This window comes from Mesoplodon densirostris, chromosome 6 (genome assembly GCF_025265405.1).
Source record: "Mesoplodon densirostris isolate mMesDen1 chromosome 6, mMesDen1 primary haplotype, whole genome shotgun sequence".
NCBI classification, from domain to species: domain Eukaryota; kingdom Metazoa; phylum Chordata; class Mammalia; order Artiodactyla; family Ziphiidae; genus Mesoplodon; species Mesoplodon densirostris.
The window spans coordinates 23,858,689-23,872,426 of NC_082666.1; the positions used below are offsets into that span (position 1 = coordinate 23,858,689).

Sequence of the window (13,738 nt, forward strand, 5' to 3'; positions counted from 1 at the left end):
CCTGGTGATCTAGTGGTTAAGAATCTGCCTTCCAATGCAGGGGACGCGGGTTCGATCCCTGGTCGGGAAACTAAGATCCCACAGGACACAGGGCAACTAAGCCCACACGCTGCAACTAGAGAAACCCGCGCAGTGCAAAAAAAAGCCTGCGTGCTGCAACGAACGATCCCATGTGCCACAACTAAGACCTGACGCAGCCAAAGAAAGAAAGAAAGAAAGAAACCATCAAGGTATTAGAAGAAAATACATTGGAGTACAGAAAACTTTTCTAAGCAGCACACTCAAAAATCATGAGAAACATCGACTGATTCAGCAACAGAAAACCATTCAGTGTAAACAACAAAAGCAATCACCACATACAGAGCCAAAAGGCAAATTACAAACTTGGAAAAAAAAATACCCTGCAACCCAAACGGCAGGCGAGGGGCTACCATCCTTAATCCACAAACAGCTCTTACTAATCAATATAAAGATAAACCCTAGAGCAAAAAGGATGGACAGATAGAAGTACACAATTTCGGAAAAGAGATACAAGCAGTCTACAAACATATGCACCAGTAACCTACGAAACTGCAAATTAAACTAAACTGCGTTAGAGTAGCAGGTGAAAACTTGTAAGGTCTTTCTAGTATTTGAAAGAATGTATCAAAATTTTTATCTTCCTACCCAACAATTCTCCTCTGGGAATCAATCCCAGAGAAATAATCACAGACTTATTTATGCAAAGAATTAAGTTACAAAGATGTTCATTATAGCACTGTTAAATTAGTGAAAACCAGGGAGAGCCTGAATAAGCAAATAGAATACTATACAGACATTAAATTACTGTTGTTGAATGTTTAAGACAATGTAAACATCTTTCCATGTCTTTAAGCAAAAAGAACACAAACAGATACGCACAATATTAATTTTTGTGAAGGGAAATATATATACACACAGACACACACACACATATAGATATGCACTGAAAAAAAGGCTAGATGGAAAAACAGTGAAATGTTAACAGCGGTTTCTCTGAATTGTAGAATTAAAGTTGGTTTCTATTTTAGTTTTGCTTATCAGCATTTTCTATACCAAACCTGTCTTAGTTTTGTTGAAGGGGGAAGAAAAAAGTTAACACAGAGATAAACATTGAAATATATCAAAAAAAATCCAAGCTTGCTGTTCTGAGGAACGGCCTTAGAACACGGCCAACTCGCATCTGCCCCACACGGGAGAGCAGGTAGGGGCTGCGTCATTCCGCGAATGCCACGCGGGCCCCAAATCACATGCACGGCTTTGGAATGCACCGGGAGGATTACAAGGCTGTCTGGCTTTCTGGGAGTGCACGCCCCACAAAACAGTGAAGCTTCACTGTGAAAAACTTTCTGGTCATTTTCATTTTTAGAGTTTAGCTGTGGCCTGTAGAAACCAGGAAAGTTCCTTTCTTCCTCCTTCTGTTTGCCTCCTCCTCGCAGCCCACCTACTGGTGAGCCCCAGATGAGAAAGAACATTCGCAACAATCACAAGTGCTCCATAATGAAATGCTCTGCTTAGCAAAACAGGCAGCTTCCAGCCTCCTCTTCACCCTGCTCTGGTGCCCAGCTGAGGCACACAACACAGCAGGTGGCCTCCCAATTTGGAGAATTGGGGCAATTTTCGACCAGTGGCAGGTAGCCCTTCACATCCAACTCCCTGCCTCTTTCCTCTATCATGTGCAGTTACACCAGTCAATCCCCAGGCTCTGGCCACACCTGCTTGCGCCCAGCAGGGGTCCCTTTCCAATCTCAGTCACTGTCGACAGGACCCCTTCTGTCTGGGATGCCCCATGTGCACCTTCCTCTGGACCCACCTCCCAGATGACTTCCTCTTCCTGGTGGTTTCCCCCAGCCCCAGACAGAGGCCACCCATGCCTTCTCTGGGTTCTCAGAGCGTGTTTGGCTCTTAGTCCCAGGACTCAGTTGCTGGATCAACTCCACTGGCTGGACTGTGACTGCACTTCCAGGGTCCTCCCATCTCAGCTAATGACAATTCACCCTCCCGGCTGCTCAAGCTAAAACCTGGAGTCATCTGTGACTCTCCTCACCCCTCACATCTCACATTTCATCTGTCAGGAAATCCTGCAGCTCTACCTTCAGGACATGTCCTGAATCTGGTCTCCTCTCATCACCTACCGCTAGCACCCCAGTTCCCATGGCTGAAGGTCCTCCCAGCTGGCCTCCTGGCTGGTCCCCTCCAGTCTATTCTCCAGTAGGCAGCCAGAGTGATCCTTTCAAAACCCAAAAGCCAGATGACGTCATTCCTCTGCTCAGAACCTCCACTGACTTCCCATCTCACCCAGAGATAAAGCGAGAGAGGCCCGAAGCACTCAGCCTCCCTGTCCCACCTCTCAGAACTCGTCTCCCCACTTCCTCTCCACCTGCTCCACTCAGTCATGCCAATCTCCCTGAAGTAGCCAGGCATGCTCCTGCCTTGGACTTTTGCCCTGACTGTTCCCTCTGCCTGGAATGCACTTCTCTCCGAGAGCCGTGTGAATCACACCATCACACCCTTCAGCAAAGCCCTCTGAGCACCCATCTGAAACAGCACCCCACCCCAAACTCAGGCCCACCCCAGCTTTACTTTTTCTCTACACTCTACACGACATACTTTATTTGCTTGAATCCTCTCACGAGAGGGCAAACTCAGGGTAGCATGAATTTTTATGTTTTGTCCACGGCTGTATCCCCAGCATCTAAATAGAACAATACCCAGCATGTAGCCCATTCTCAACAATGTCTGTTTAATGAATGAATGAGGAGAAAGGACTTGGTATGGGCTCTCATGGCCCAGCTGAGGACTCGGGGTCCCAGCCTGTAAGTGAAGGCCCAGCAGTGGACCAGCCCCGCCCCAGCCCACCCACCTATCAAGTCATTTCTCCCCTCCCCGGCCTTGGGAAGCCCCTTTCTGACCATTACTCTTAAGTTCTGCTTGGAAAACTCGGGGCCTGAGTCATTCCCCAGGGCCCTGACTAATTCTCTCTCCATCCCTTGGACCCACCTCCAAGATCCTTCCTCTACAGCATAATGGGAAATCCAGAGAGAGCTCCCCTTGGAGAAGATGGAAAGGAACTGAATGATTTAGAGGAAAATTCAGTTCTTCCTGGCTCATCAATTGAGAAAGTGCAAACTCTCAGGAAGCCAGTGCCTCCGAAAGTGAAACATTAATAGAAATATTACTGGAAAATACCAAACAGGAAGAGAAGGAAAATTCCATTGTGGAAGCAAGGTCCTCTGTCGATGCTCCTTAATGATCTCAGTAACTCGTTTCAGAATCAAAACACGGAAAGAACCGGAAATCTATCAGGCTGTCACCCTTCCTGTGGACTGGAACTTTGGCCAAACCACCTCCACACCACCCCGGCACAAAGGGCACTGGGCTCAGAACACAAGGTCAACAGCCTGGCCACTGGCTCGGCCAATACCTGCTGGGAGGCAGGGTGGGCTCCATGCCTCCCTAGTTCTCAGTTTTTCCATCTGTAAAATGGGCATTACAGCACCTTCCTCACAGAGTGACTCTTAGAACCAAATTAATTATGGGTGTAAAAGTGTCTTTTAAGCTGTGGAATACTCACCCAAATGTAGGAGTTTGGGTAGGTCCTACAATGCTAACAGAGGGGATTTTTATAAGAGTTTAAATCTAGCCACAAATTAGGCAGAGAAAATTCAGGCATGAGATTGTGCAGCCTGAGGTGATATGGCACAGTGGTTCAAAACAAAGACCCTAAATCCAGCTTCAAATCTCATCTCTGCCACTTACTGGCAGGGTGACCTTAGACAAGTTACGTACCCTCTCTGCCTCGTGCTCTCATATGTAAAATGGGAATGACAGTAGCATCTACCTCAAGGGACTTTGGTGAGCAGTAAGAGTTAGCGCATGTAGAGCACAAAGAACAACGTCTGCCTTAGAGTATATGCAATGGAAGTACTGGCTAATACTGCTGTTGTGGAAAGCTCCTTCAATTCAAGTAACTACTCTTTCTTGACTCAAATGCCTCCTCCTCCAAGAAGCCTTCCCTTCTTCCCTCAGTTGAAATGAACCTCCTCCTGATCGTGCTTCTCCTTCAGCTCCACGGAATCAAGGCTCTGCCCAGAACAGCTTCTGTGCCAGGATGGCTCTCAGCTCACCCACACTACTTTGTCTATAGACAAATTCTGCCCACACCACTTTGTTTATAGACAAATTCTGCCATACAGAGCTGTGTTCTAACCTTGGTTCCTGTGTGTCCTCACCAGAAAATAAGCTCCTTACAGGCAGGCACTACCCAACCCCTGGTTCATCCCACAGCTCCTGACAGTGGCCTGCATATGGCAATTTCTCAGTCAACAAAAGCCAAACAAGTTACAAGTCAGTGTGGCAGACACCACCAGCAGCCTGTCTCCATGCTGCAGGAACAGCCCCCCTCAGAAAGCCGACGGAGGTGCTGCCATCAGCCAGCCAGCAACCCAGCTCTCTGCTTCAAAGCCACAAATCCAAATTTATTTTCTAGGGCCCAGCCTGACCTACCCCTTCGCCACAGGCCACTACCACTTGGCTCTCTCAGCACAAGATGAGACAGTCAGCTCCAAGTGAAACTGCCCAGGGAAGCACTCAACCACAGGCAGGTTCAGCTTTGCTTAAATGGCCAGAGGAAAACACACCTGTTTCAGATTTGCCTTTTAACACCTATTTTATGGGTCAGAAATGCTTTGGGGGAGAGGACGAGGTCAAGTCTTGGGGGTTCAGTCTGGGGCAATCAGTCATGTTCTGAGGTTGTCAGATTAGAAGACGGTCATCTGATCTCCTTCAAGGAAATTTAGGTTCCTTGTTGACAAGGGCCAAGATATCAGTTTGGTTTTTTTTTTCTTAAAAGAGCACACACAGCCTCACCAGTCCTTGAATGAGAAGACATAACAGTTACAAGACACACATCTTGTGATCTTGTGCAGCTGTCCCTTGGGAAGTGGCAACTCTGTGTGCAGAATTTCTCTATGAAATAACTCAAGTGCTGCATTAACATCTCATTTACAGAACTCAGAGGGAGATGAGGGAGGGAGAGAGAAAAGCCAGCTCTGGGGAGCCTTTGGGGACCACCAAAGCCCAGACTGAAAGGGATGGGGGAGGGGGTGCAAGAAGAGGAGCATTAAGTGAAGGGGAGCAGGAGACACACAACACACATTTCATTAAATATCAGAGTCTTGGGACTTCCCTGGTGACGCAGTGGTTGAGAATCCGCCTGCCAATTCAGGGGACACGGATTTGATCCCTGGTCTGGGAAGATCCCACATGCCGCAGAGCAACTAAGACCGTGCACCACAACTACTGATCCAGCGCCCTAGAGCCTGCGAGCCACAACTACTGAGCCCACGTGCCAAAACTACTGAAGCCCGTGTGCTCTAGGGCCTGCATGCTGCAACTACTGAAGCCCGCACGCCTAGAGCCCATGCTCCGCAACAAGAGAAGCCACCACAATGAGAAGCCCACGCACCACAACAAAGAGTAGCCCCTGCTCGCTGCAAATAGGGAAGGCCAGTGTGCAGCAATGAAGACCCAACGCAGCCAAAAAAATAAATAAATAAAAAATCAGTCTTACTATCTCCATCTAAATCATTGAAAGGGGAGGAACAAATTGATAAAAAGCATATAGGCTTTGAATTCAGACTGAATAGGTATAAACCGGGCCCCATCACTTGGTAGCTGTGTGACATTAAGCAAGTTATTACCTCTAAGCCTCAGTTTCTTTAACTGTAAAATGGGGGAAATACTATCCATGGTAGAGGAATAGCACTAAAGGCCCCAATAGCACTAATGGCCTGCCTGTATCCCTGTCCTCTGCCATGGGACTTCGCAGCTCCTCCTCTCTCTCCGAATCCCGGCTGGCCTTATGACTTGCTTTGGTCAACAGAATGCAGCAGAAGGGACAGTAGGGACAGTAGGCCAGTTTCTTACCTCAAGAAACTGTATGGGCCTCTGTAATTTCTTGGAACCCGGCCACCATCATATGAACAAAGCTAACTTGCTGGAGGATGAGAGACCATACTGAACAGAGCTTACTCGATATAGCCAAGGCCATCCTAAACCAGGCATCCCCATACATGTAAGAGAGCCCGGCTAGGGCTGGCAGGGCAGCACACACACTCCACACTGACCTTAGATGCCTGAGTGAGCCCAGCTGAGGCCAGAAAAACTACTCAGCTGACGTGTGGGTTCATGGTCAATAATAAAGGCTTATCATTTAAAGCAGGGGTTGGAAACTACAGACCACAGGCCAGTTGCCCATTTTTGTAAATGAAGACTGGATACAGCTATACCCTTTTAATTTATATATTGTCTAAGTCTGCTTTCAAGCTACAATGGCAGAATAGTTGAATATTTGTGATGGGGGCCATCTGCCCTGCAAGCTAAAATTATTTACTAACTGGCTCTTTAAGAAACTTTGCTAACCTCTGGTTTAAAACCAGAGTTTGGGGCTTCCCTCGTGGCGCAGTGGTTGAGAGTCCGCCTGCCGATGCAGGGGACACGGGTTTGTGCCCTGGTCCGGGAAGATCCCACATGCTGAGGAGTGGCTGGGCCTGTGAGCCATGGCCGCTGAGCCTGCGTGTCCGGAGCCTGTGCTCTGCAACGGCAGAGGCCACAACAGTGAGAGGCCCGCATACCGCAAAAACAAACAAACAAACAAAAAAACAGAGTCTGGCGTGATTTGTTACGCAGCAACAGCTAACTGATACAGTACATAAACCCCTTCTCGGGTGATTGTGAGGATTCAAGGACCAATTAAGTGGCTAGCCTGAAGCCTGGAGAACATATTTCTCTTCTGGGGAATCAATGGGAAAAACTGGATTTGATATGCAGCATTTTTCTCACACTACTTTCAAGGGACAGGACTTCAAAGGAGAAAGTGTTCCAAGCCAAACCACAGCTACCAAGCTTGGCTCTTACCTTTCCAATCAATTACTTTCTCAGAACTGGAGAATGTGGCTGTTAACCAAACAGAAATGACTGACAGCTCATGCTTGACCCTGGCTTCAATCAAGCTATACATCAATGATTTGAAGTGAAAAGGACTGAAAGACAAGTCACAACTCCCCACAAAGACACGTGAGACACTCTCTTCCTGTTGTGGCTCCAACCTCTGTCTGCAACCTCCTGCCACACCCACCCTTCAGAGCCTCCAACCATTCTCTTGGCATAAGCTTCTGCATGGAGAAGTTCAAATGCTGCCACCCCCTGAAAGCCCTCCTTGAATTCACAGACAGAGTTGAGGCCCTCCCAGCCCTTTGCACACCCTTCTGTTCTGGCATGCCACATGTTGCAACACTGCCTCATTACCTGTCTTTGTTTCCCAGACTAGATCTTGAAAAGCTCGTGTTCAACTACAAACTGAAAAGCTTCCCTCTTGGAAAGCTGGCCACCACTTATTCTCTCTGAATTCCCCCCTGCTTAGCACGTTGCTCAGAAACTGTTTGCTGAGTGTTTAAAAAAAAAAAAAAAGTTGAACATGATATTATTTATTCCTTAGGAAACATGTTATTTAACTCAACTCTGTGGATGCTGACAAAATATAAATTGTTGGTACACATCAGCATGTATTTAAAACTTGGGGAACTGATGTCATGGTGCATCTTGACTTTCTCAGTTGCAGTGGAAACATTTACTTAATTATGATAAAAGAAACAAGACTTCAGCAGAAAATCTAACTGGATGAGCCCTGTTTGGCTGCACAAAAGGAGACCTACCAAGTTACTGGCCTCTTTGTCATCATTATTTTTTTATAAAGACAACCTGAAGGAATAATATTTCCACCTACTAAAGTTTCATTTTTCTCTTCCCAGGAGTTCAGGCCCTCACTGTGTCTCACTCGGACTGTATTGTAATTGCCTCCTAACTCCAAACCCATTTCCCCCAGACTGTGGCAGCTGTTTGTAACCTGGGATGCTCCTCAACCATGGCTCTGAGTCTATCCTTTTCCTGACTCAACAGTCTTCAAGGATTCCCCTGTGCGGTCTAAACTCAGGCCCCCACGTATCTCACATTGTCACCTCTCATTCTCCAAGTGAGGCCCACTGCAAGAAAGCTCTGGTTTCTAAGAACACCCTCCACATTAAGGTTTCATACATATATTTGCGCACACATACGCCCCCACACATACATATATGGACACACGTATGCATGTACACTCACAGCACAGGCACCTAAGTGCTCCGGCAGGCTGCAGTCAGCCTTCTCCCTGCGCTGAAATTCCACTTCCGTCTCTAGATCCAGCTCAAAGCTGCCTCCTAGGTGAAGACCTCACTAAATTCCCCAAGACAAAAACACTGGGAAACAAATGATGAAAAGACAACGTGTGTAGATATTCTCCAGAGGCTTAGGCCAAAGATTACTGCCAAGTCTTTTGCAGCCTTTATTCCCTTCCTCCTAGCTCGCCCTTGTACCGAGAGATCTCTGAGCACAAAAGTAAGTGCAGGGAAAAGCTGGTTAAACTGAAAACAGTCTGTTACAGATGATTCTAAAAGGGGAAATGCCCCAAACTGGAGGCTGGCTGAGTGGGGCATACGTGACCAGGTGTGTGTGTGCCCCAGGACTTACCTGGGAGAATAGAAGGATGCCCAAGTATGTGTCAGAAGGAAGCACAGGTAACTAAGGGAAGCAGGAGAAGGGTCCCCCAAAGATAAAGCTGGTTGGGAGGTGGCAATGGAGGCCCTGAAAGGAGGATCTGTGGACCAACAGCTCCTACTCCCATGCCATAGCAACCCTCAACACAGGCCGATGTTAAAAACACAGGGCCTGGCACGCAGGGGGCATTCAGCAGGCCTGGGAGTTCTTGTTCTAACTCCTAACAACAGAAAAAAGGAAGCTGGGTCTGAGATTAAGTGGGCTAGAAGCAGGTTTTCCTGGATCTGTGGGTGAGGGGCAGAAGGCGGGCTCTGGGGTGTTCAGGGCTGGATCTGCAGTATGCCTGACCTTCCAAAAGCTATCTGGCTGGAAATAATGTGAAAACCAGACTGCCTCCTGGCTGCCTGGCCAGGAATGTGGGGTGGGTGTTAGCCCCGGATTAGGAGGCAGCCCCACACAGAGGGCAGAGATGAGGGCATCCAGAGTCTGCATCCCAAAGCAGCTCTGACCAGAAGACCCAGAGGGAGGGTTGAGAAGCCACTGTTGCATTAGTGTTCTCTAAGTGTGGTCCCAGGATCAGCAGCAAAAGATCACCCGAGAATTTGTTAGAAATGCACATTCTCAGGCCCCACACCAGGTGTGGTGACTCAGGCACTTCAGGCGATGGGTCCCACAATCTGTGTTTTAACCAGTCCTCCGGGTGCCAGTTTGAGAACCATTGCATACTATGACCCTTCCCAGCTCCTTCCCCTCCTACCCCTCCTACTCGTTAGAAAGAACATCTGGTAGCCACAATCCCTCCAACTCCAAGGATCACAACAACTTCTTAAAAGACCAAAGGGCTCAAAGTCACAACCTAGTATGTGAAAATGCAGCCCAGAGACATCTTTTTTTTTTTTTTGACTGTATTGAGTCTTCGTTGCTGCGCACAGGCTTTCTCTAGTTGCAGTGAGCAGAGCACAGGCTCTAGGCACACAGGCTTCAGTAGTTGCAGCACAAGGGCTCAGTAGTTGTGGCTCGTGGGCTCTAGAACACAGGTTCAGTAGTTGTGGCGCACGGGCTCAGTTGCTCCGCAGCATGGGGAAATCTTCCTGGACCAGGGTTCAAACCCATGTCCCCTGCATTGGCAGGTGGATTCGCCACCAGAGAAGTCCCCAGAGAGATCTTTTTTAAAAACCACATTTGCTCACGTCATTTAGCAGCTAACCCCCCTCACTGGCCCTCACTGTGCTTAGCTTTCAAGGTCCTCCCTCACCCGGGCCCTCCTGCCCCTCTGGGGTCCTGCCTAACTCTAACCTCTGAATTCTGGCCACAGGGCCTTTACCTGCAGTCCCCTACAGCACCAGGCTCTCTTCTGCAGCCAACCATAATAATGGTCCTCCCTGACCACGTCCCATCACGGCACTTATCGTGCACACTGCGGCCTGGGCCACAGTATTCACTAGACCCTGCTCTAGTACCCAGCAAGGGAGAGCACAGAGAAGACCTGTAAGAAATTACAAATAAGCCAAGTCTTCAACACACTTGACACTCCAGCTATAAAACTTATTATTCCTCAGTATTTGAAACAGTCTTAATTATAATTAGAAAAAACATTTACTAAAGTTTTGAAAACCATAAAGGAAGACTTCAGTGAGCAAGCAGAACGACAAGCAGTGGTACAGAAAGGAGATTTGCCCACCTGGGAGGTGGTCATGGAGTAACGGGGGAAGGCACAATCTCTCTGGAGAGCTAGGCTGGGCCGTCCTTCCATCCCCAGGGACTTCAGGTTCTCCCAGGCCAGCACCTAGCCAAGCCTGGGCCACACATAAGGCAGCAGGGAGCCTCTCCGCTGTTTCCCTCATAGATCAACCACAAACCCATAATCCTGGGGGCTCTCGGAGAAACCTCCTTTGTCCCCAAGGCAGCACCTGGGTGGCCACCTGGCTTCCAGCTCTTCGTCGTCATTTAGGTATGGCATCCTGGGTGCTTAGGAAGCCCAGAGTCCCTGCTTCCAAGCTGTGTCCCCAAAACTGGCCCAGAGGGAGGTGGAATCCACCGACTGCCCACGATGCCTTCAGCAGACCCAGCAGGGGGAGGAGGGGGTACTCGGGGGACCTAGGACCTTGGGGAGAGGAAGTCAGGCAGAAAAAAGTCAGGAGGGGCATCCCCTTACTCCTCCTGCCTGGAAAACAAAAAAGATCCCTTTCCAAGCACCAGCTGGCAGGTAGGAGCCTGTCTCCCTCCTGTCTGGACATCCAGTCCTAAAAGAAACTCAGACTCTATCAGTCTCCCCCAGCCCACACCTGGGCAAAAGTTTACCTTTGGGAGAACGTAGGGGGCCAGAGGAGAACAAGAGGGACAGCAGCCTGATCACCATTGCAAGGCACTGGGCCTCAGATGTAATCAAAACACTGCCTTCCACCAGAAGTAGACAGAACAAGTATTATTTCATGGGGGAAAGGAGGGTGTCACAGGAGTGTGAAGGGGAAGGAGAGGGCCCCATCTGGCTGGAATTAACTAACCTGCTTCAAAGGTGGGGGATCGAGATGGTCTGATTTGATAGGGAGGGGGGGTTGCACAAAATCGTCCCCCTCATCCCTGGGGCTGTATGGGGTAGGGTTAAGGTCAGGAAGGAAGGTGAGGTTTGGAGGGGTGAGTCTCCTTCCAGCTGGCTGGGTAGGCGGACCCCTCCCATGCGCGGCTGGAGGAACTGACAGGTCTAAGTGGAGCGCTCTTGTAGGCCGGCTCACTGCAACTGGAAGAGCACGCTTGGGGGTTCCCGGTGCAGCTCCAGTACAAAAGGCCGCCCCATTTCGAAACCTGGCGCGGGGGGTGGGTCAGGGCAGGGCGTTTAGAGTGATTTACATATATCCATTTAAAGACAGCCGGTCTGAATCTGCCATCGGAAATGGGTAATATCCGGCGAGTCCCTTCCCAGCTCTGGACCTCAGTTTCCCATGTATAGAACCAGGGGCAGGAGGAAGAGGAGGCAAACAAGAGTAAACACGCTTTTAAGTCCGGGACAGCTCTGCCTCTCTGACTTTCCTCCTCGGGGGGGCTGAAGGGCTAGTTGGGTGTCTCTTTCTTGGGCAAGGCTGGGCGGGGCGCTCTCGTCAGGCTACTTCCGAAACGGGCACCTGGCTGTGGGATCAGAGAGAGGACGTTTTGGCAGCAGCAGTGAAAGAGACTGTGTCAGGAGGCCGGCGAACGGGGGCAAAGCGCGCGCAGAGGCAGAACTGGGAAGCACCGTTGAGAGGCCTGACCCCAAGGTCCTAGCCCGAGTGGATGCAGGAACTCGAAACTAGAGCGGTGCCTCAGTTTACCCGTGCGCACAGTGGCTCTGGAACCTCGGGTGAGGCCGAGGGGCGCCTTACCTTGTCCTTCTTGCCGGCACCGCTCTCTTCCGCGGCCGAGGCGCCACACTTGTTGAGCAGTTTCTTGCCTCCGCAGGCCGTCGGGCTCCAGGTGCGGCCGCCGGAGCAGGAGCCCCCCGAGGGTTCTGCGGCACCGCCCGCGGCGCTCTCCACCTTAATGAGGCGGTGCTTGGGGGAGATGTAGCGCACCTCGGCTGGCGTGGCGGGCCGCCGCTCGCTGCTGCTGCGGTAGAGGTGCGGGGAGCCCGAGGACGAGGACGAGGACGCGGCGGCGCCCGCGCCAGAGGAGGCACAGCAGCAGCCCGCGGCGCCCGACGCGGACGAAGCCGAGAAGGCACGCTGCCCCCCGCCTGGCTCCCCGCCGCCGCAGTAGTCCAGGCGGCACATGGCGCGCAGTTTGCGCAGAGACGAGCCGGGCCCGTTGTAGGGGTCCTCAAAGTCGCGCTCCTTCTGTGCGCGGTAGGCGCGGATGAGGTCGCTAGTGCTGCCGCTGTCGTCGGGCAGCGATCCCGACGAGGCCGAGAAGCAGGAGGCGGCGGCCGTACCGCAGGACGCCGAGGTGGCCGAGGGGGCCTGCGGCACGGCCTGGGGGGTCTGCGAGGGCCGCTCGCCCCGGCGCCGCTGCTCGCGGTAGTCGGGCCGCGGCGGCTGCGGGGGGCTCTTGGTCTTGCTGTTGCCCAAGCTGAAGTACTTGTTCAGCCACTTGGCCATGGCGAGAGGCCGCCTAGGGCCGCGGCGCGGGAGCCGCGTCCGCCGCCGCGGCCATTCGGGGGGCAGTGCTGCCGCCCAGGTCCCTCGGTGCCCCCGCCCCCGCGAGGGGCGTCCGGGGCGCCCGCTCCCGACGCCAAGTTCAAGTTCTCTCCGCCGCCTCCTGCCGGCCGCTCCCGGGCTCCGGCCGCTGCAGCACCGCCCTCCGCCTCCTCCGCGCGCCTCCCGGGCTTCGGATCTCGAGCCCTTCGCGGGGGCGTCTCATGGGATCCGGCCGCGGCCCCACAGATAACTAAAGGCCCGGGCGCCCCCCTCCTCGGACGCTCTGGCCGTGCGCTCCGCCACGGAGCGCGCTCCTGCCCCGTCGGAACCGCAGCCACCGCCTTGGCCCGGATCCCCGGTACTGCTGGAACTTGTCGGCGTCCTCGGCCCCCTACTTCTTCCTTCCCGAGAACGCTGTAGCGAGCTCGGCACCCTGCCGGCTAGCAAGCGGGCCGGAGAGCGAGCGAGCAAGCGACGAGGGAGGGAGGAGGCAGCCGGCGCCCGCCCGAGCCCGCGCGCCCGTGCCCGTCCCGGCGGCGCCTGCTGCTGCCGCTGTCGCCGCCTCCCGAACCGCCGCGTGTGTGACACTCGGGCCGCCAGCGCCCGCCCCGCGCCGCGGCCCCGCCCTCCCCGGGCCCGCGCGCGCCCCGCCCCCCAGCCCGCCCCCGCAGACCCCGCCCCGCCCACCCCCACGCGTCCTGCTGCCAGACCTCGGCCCTGGCTCCGCCCCTCTTGCGCCCGGGTCCTGGGCAGAAGCAGCTCCCCTCTTCAGCACGCGCCACCTCCTGTGGCCGCCTCGGCGCCAGGCCCTGGGTCTCGCCTGAGGGCGCCGGGGTCCCGCGGCGCAACCGGCCCCGCCTCGCTCGCAGTCCGCCGCCGCCTAGGGCGAGAGGTTGCCAGCCTAAGCCTGCAGCGCGCAGAGGCCAAACCCTTCCCCGGGACCCGCGCGCTGTGCTACCCAGGGATCCCCACTTTTGGGGACGCGAGGCTTTTCTAGTTTACGACGTGACCCGCTTGGAGGA

The 13,738-nt window shown here is 52.7% G+C and overlaps 1 protein-coding gene across 1 annotated transcript in view; it reads right to left on the minus strand.

The window, feature by feature from the left end:
• The window catches only part of SHB (SH2 domain containing adaptor protein B), a 132,311-nt gene extending 119,135 nt beyond the window's left edge, over positions 1-13,176 (minus strand). The window contains exon 1 of the mRNA XM_060101368.1: positions 11,967-13,176. Within this exon, the coding sequence (XP_059957351.1) occupies positions 11,967-12,677 (711 nt within the window). The 5' untranslated portion in view covers positions 12,678-13,176. The remainder of the gene's footprint in view (positions 1-11,966) is intronic.
• Between the last annotated feature and the right edge of the window lie 562 nt (positions 13,177-13,738).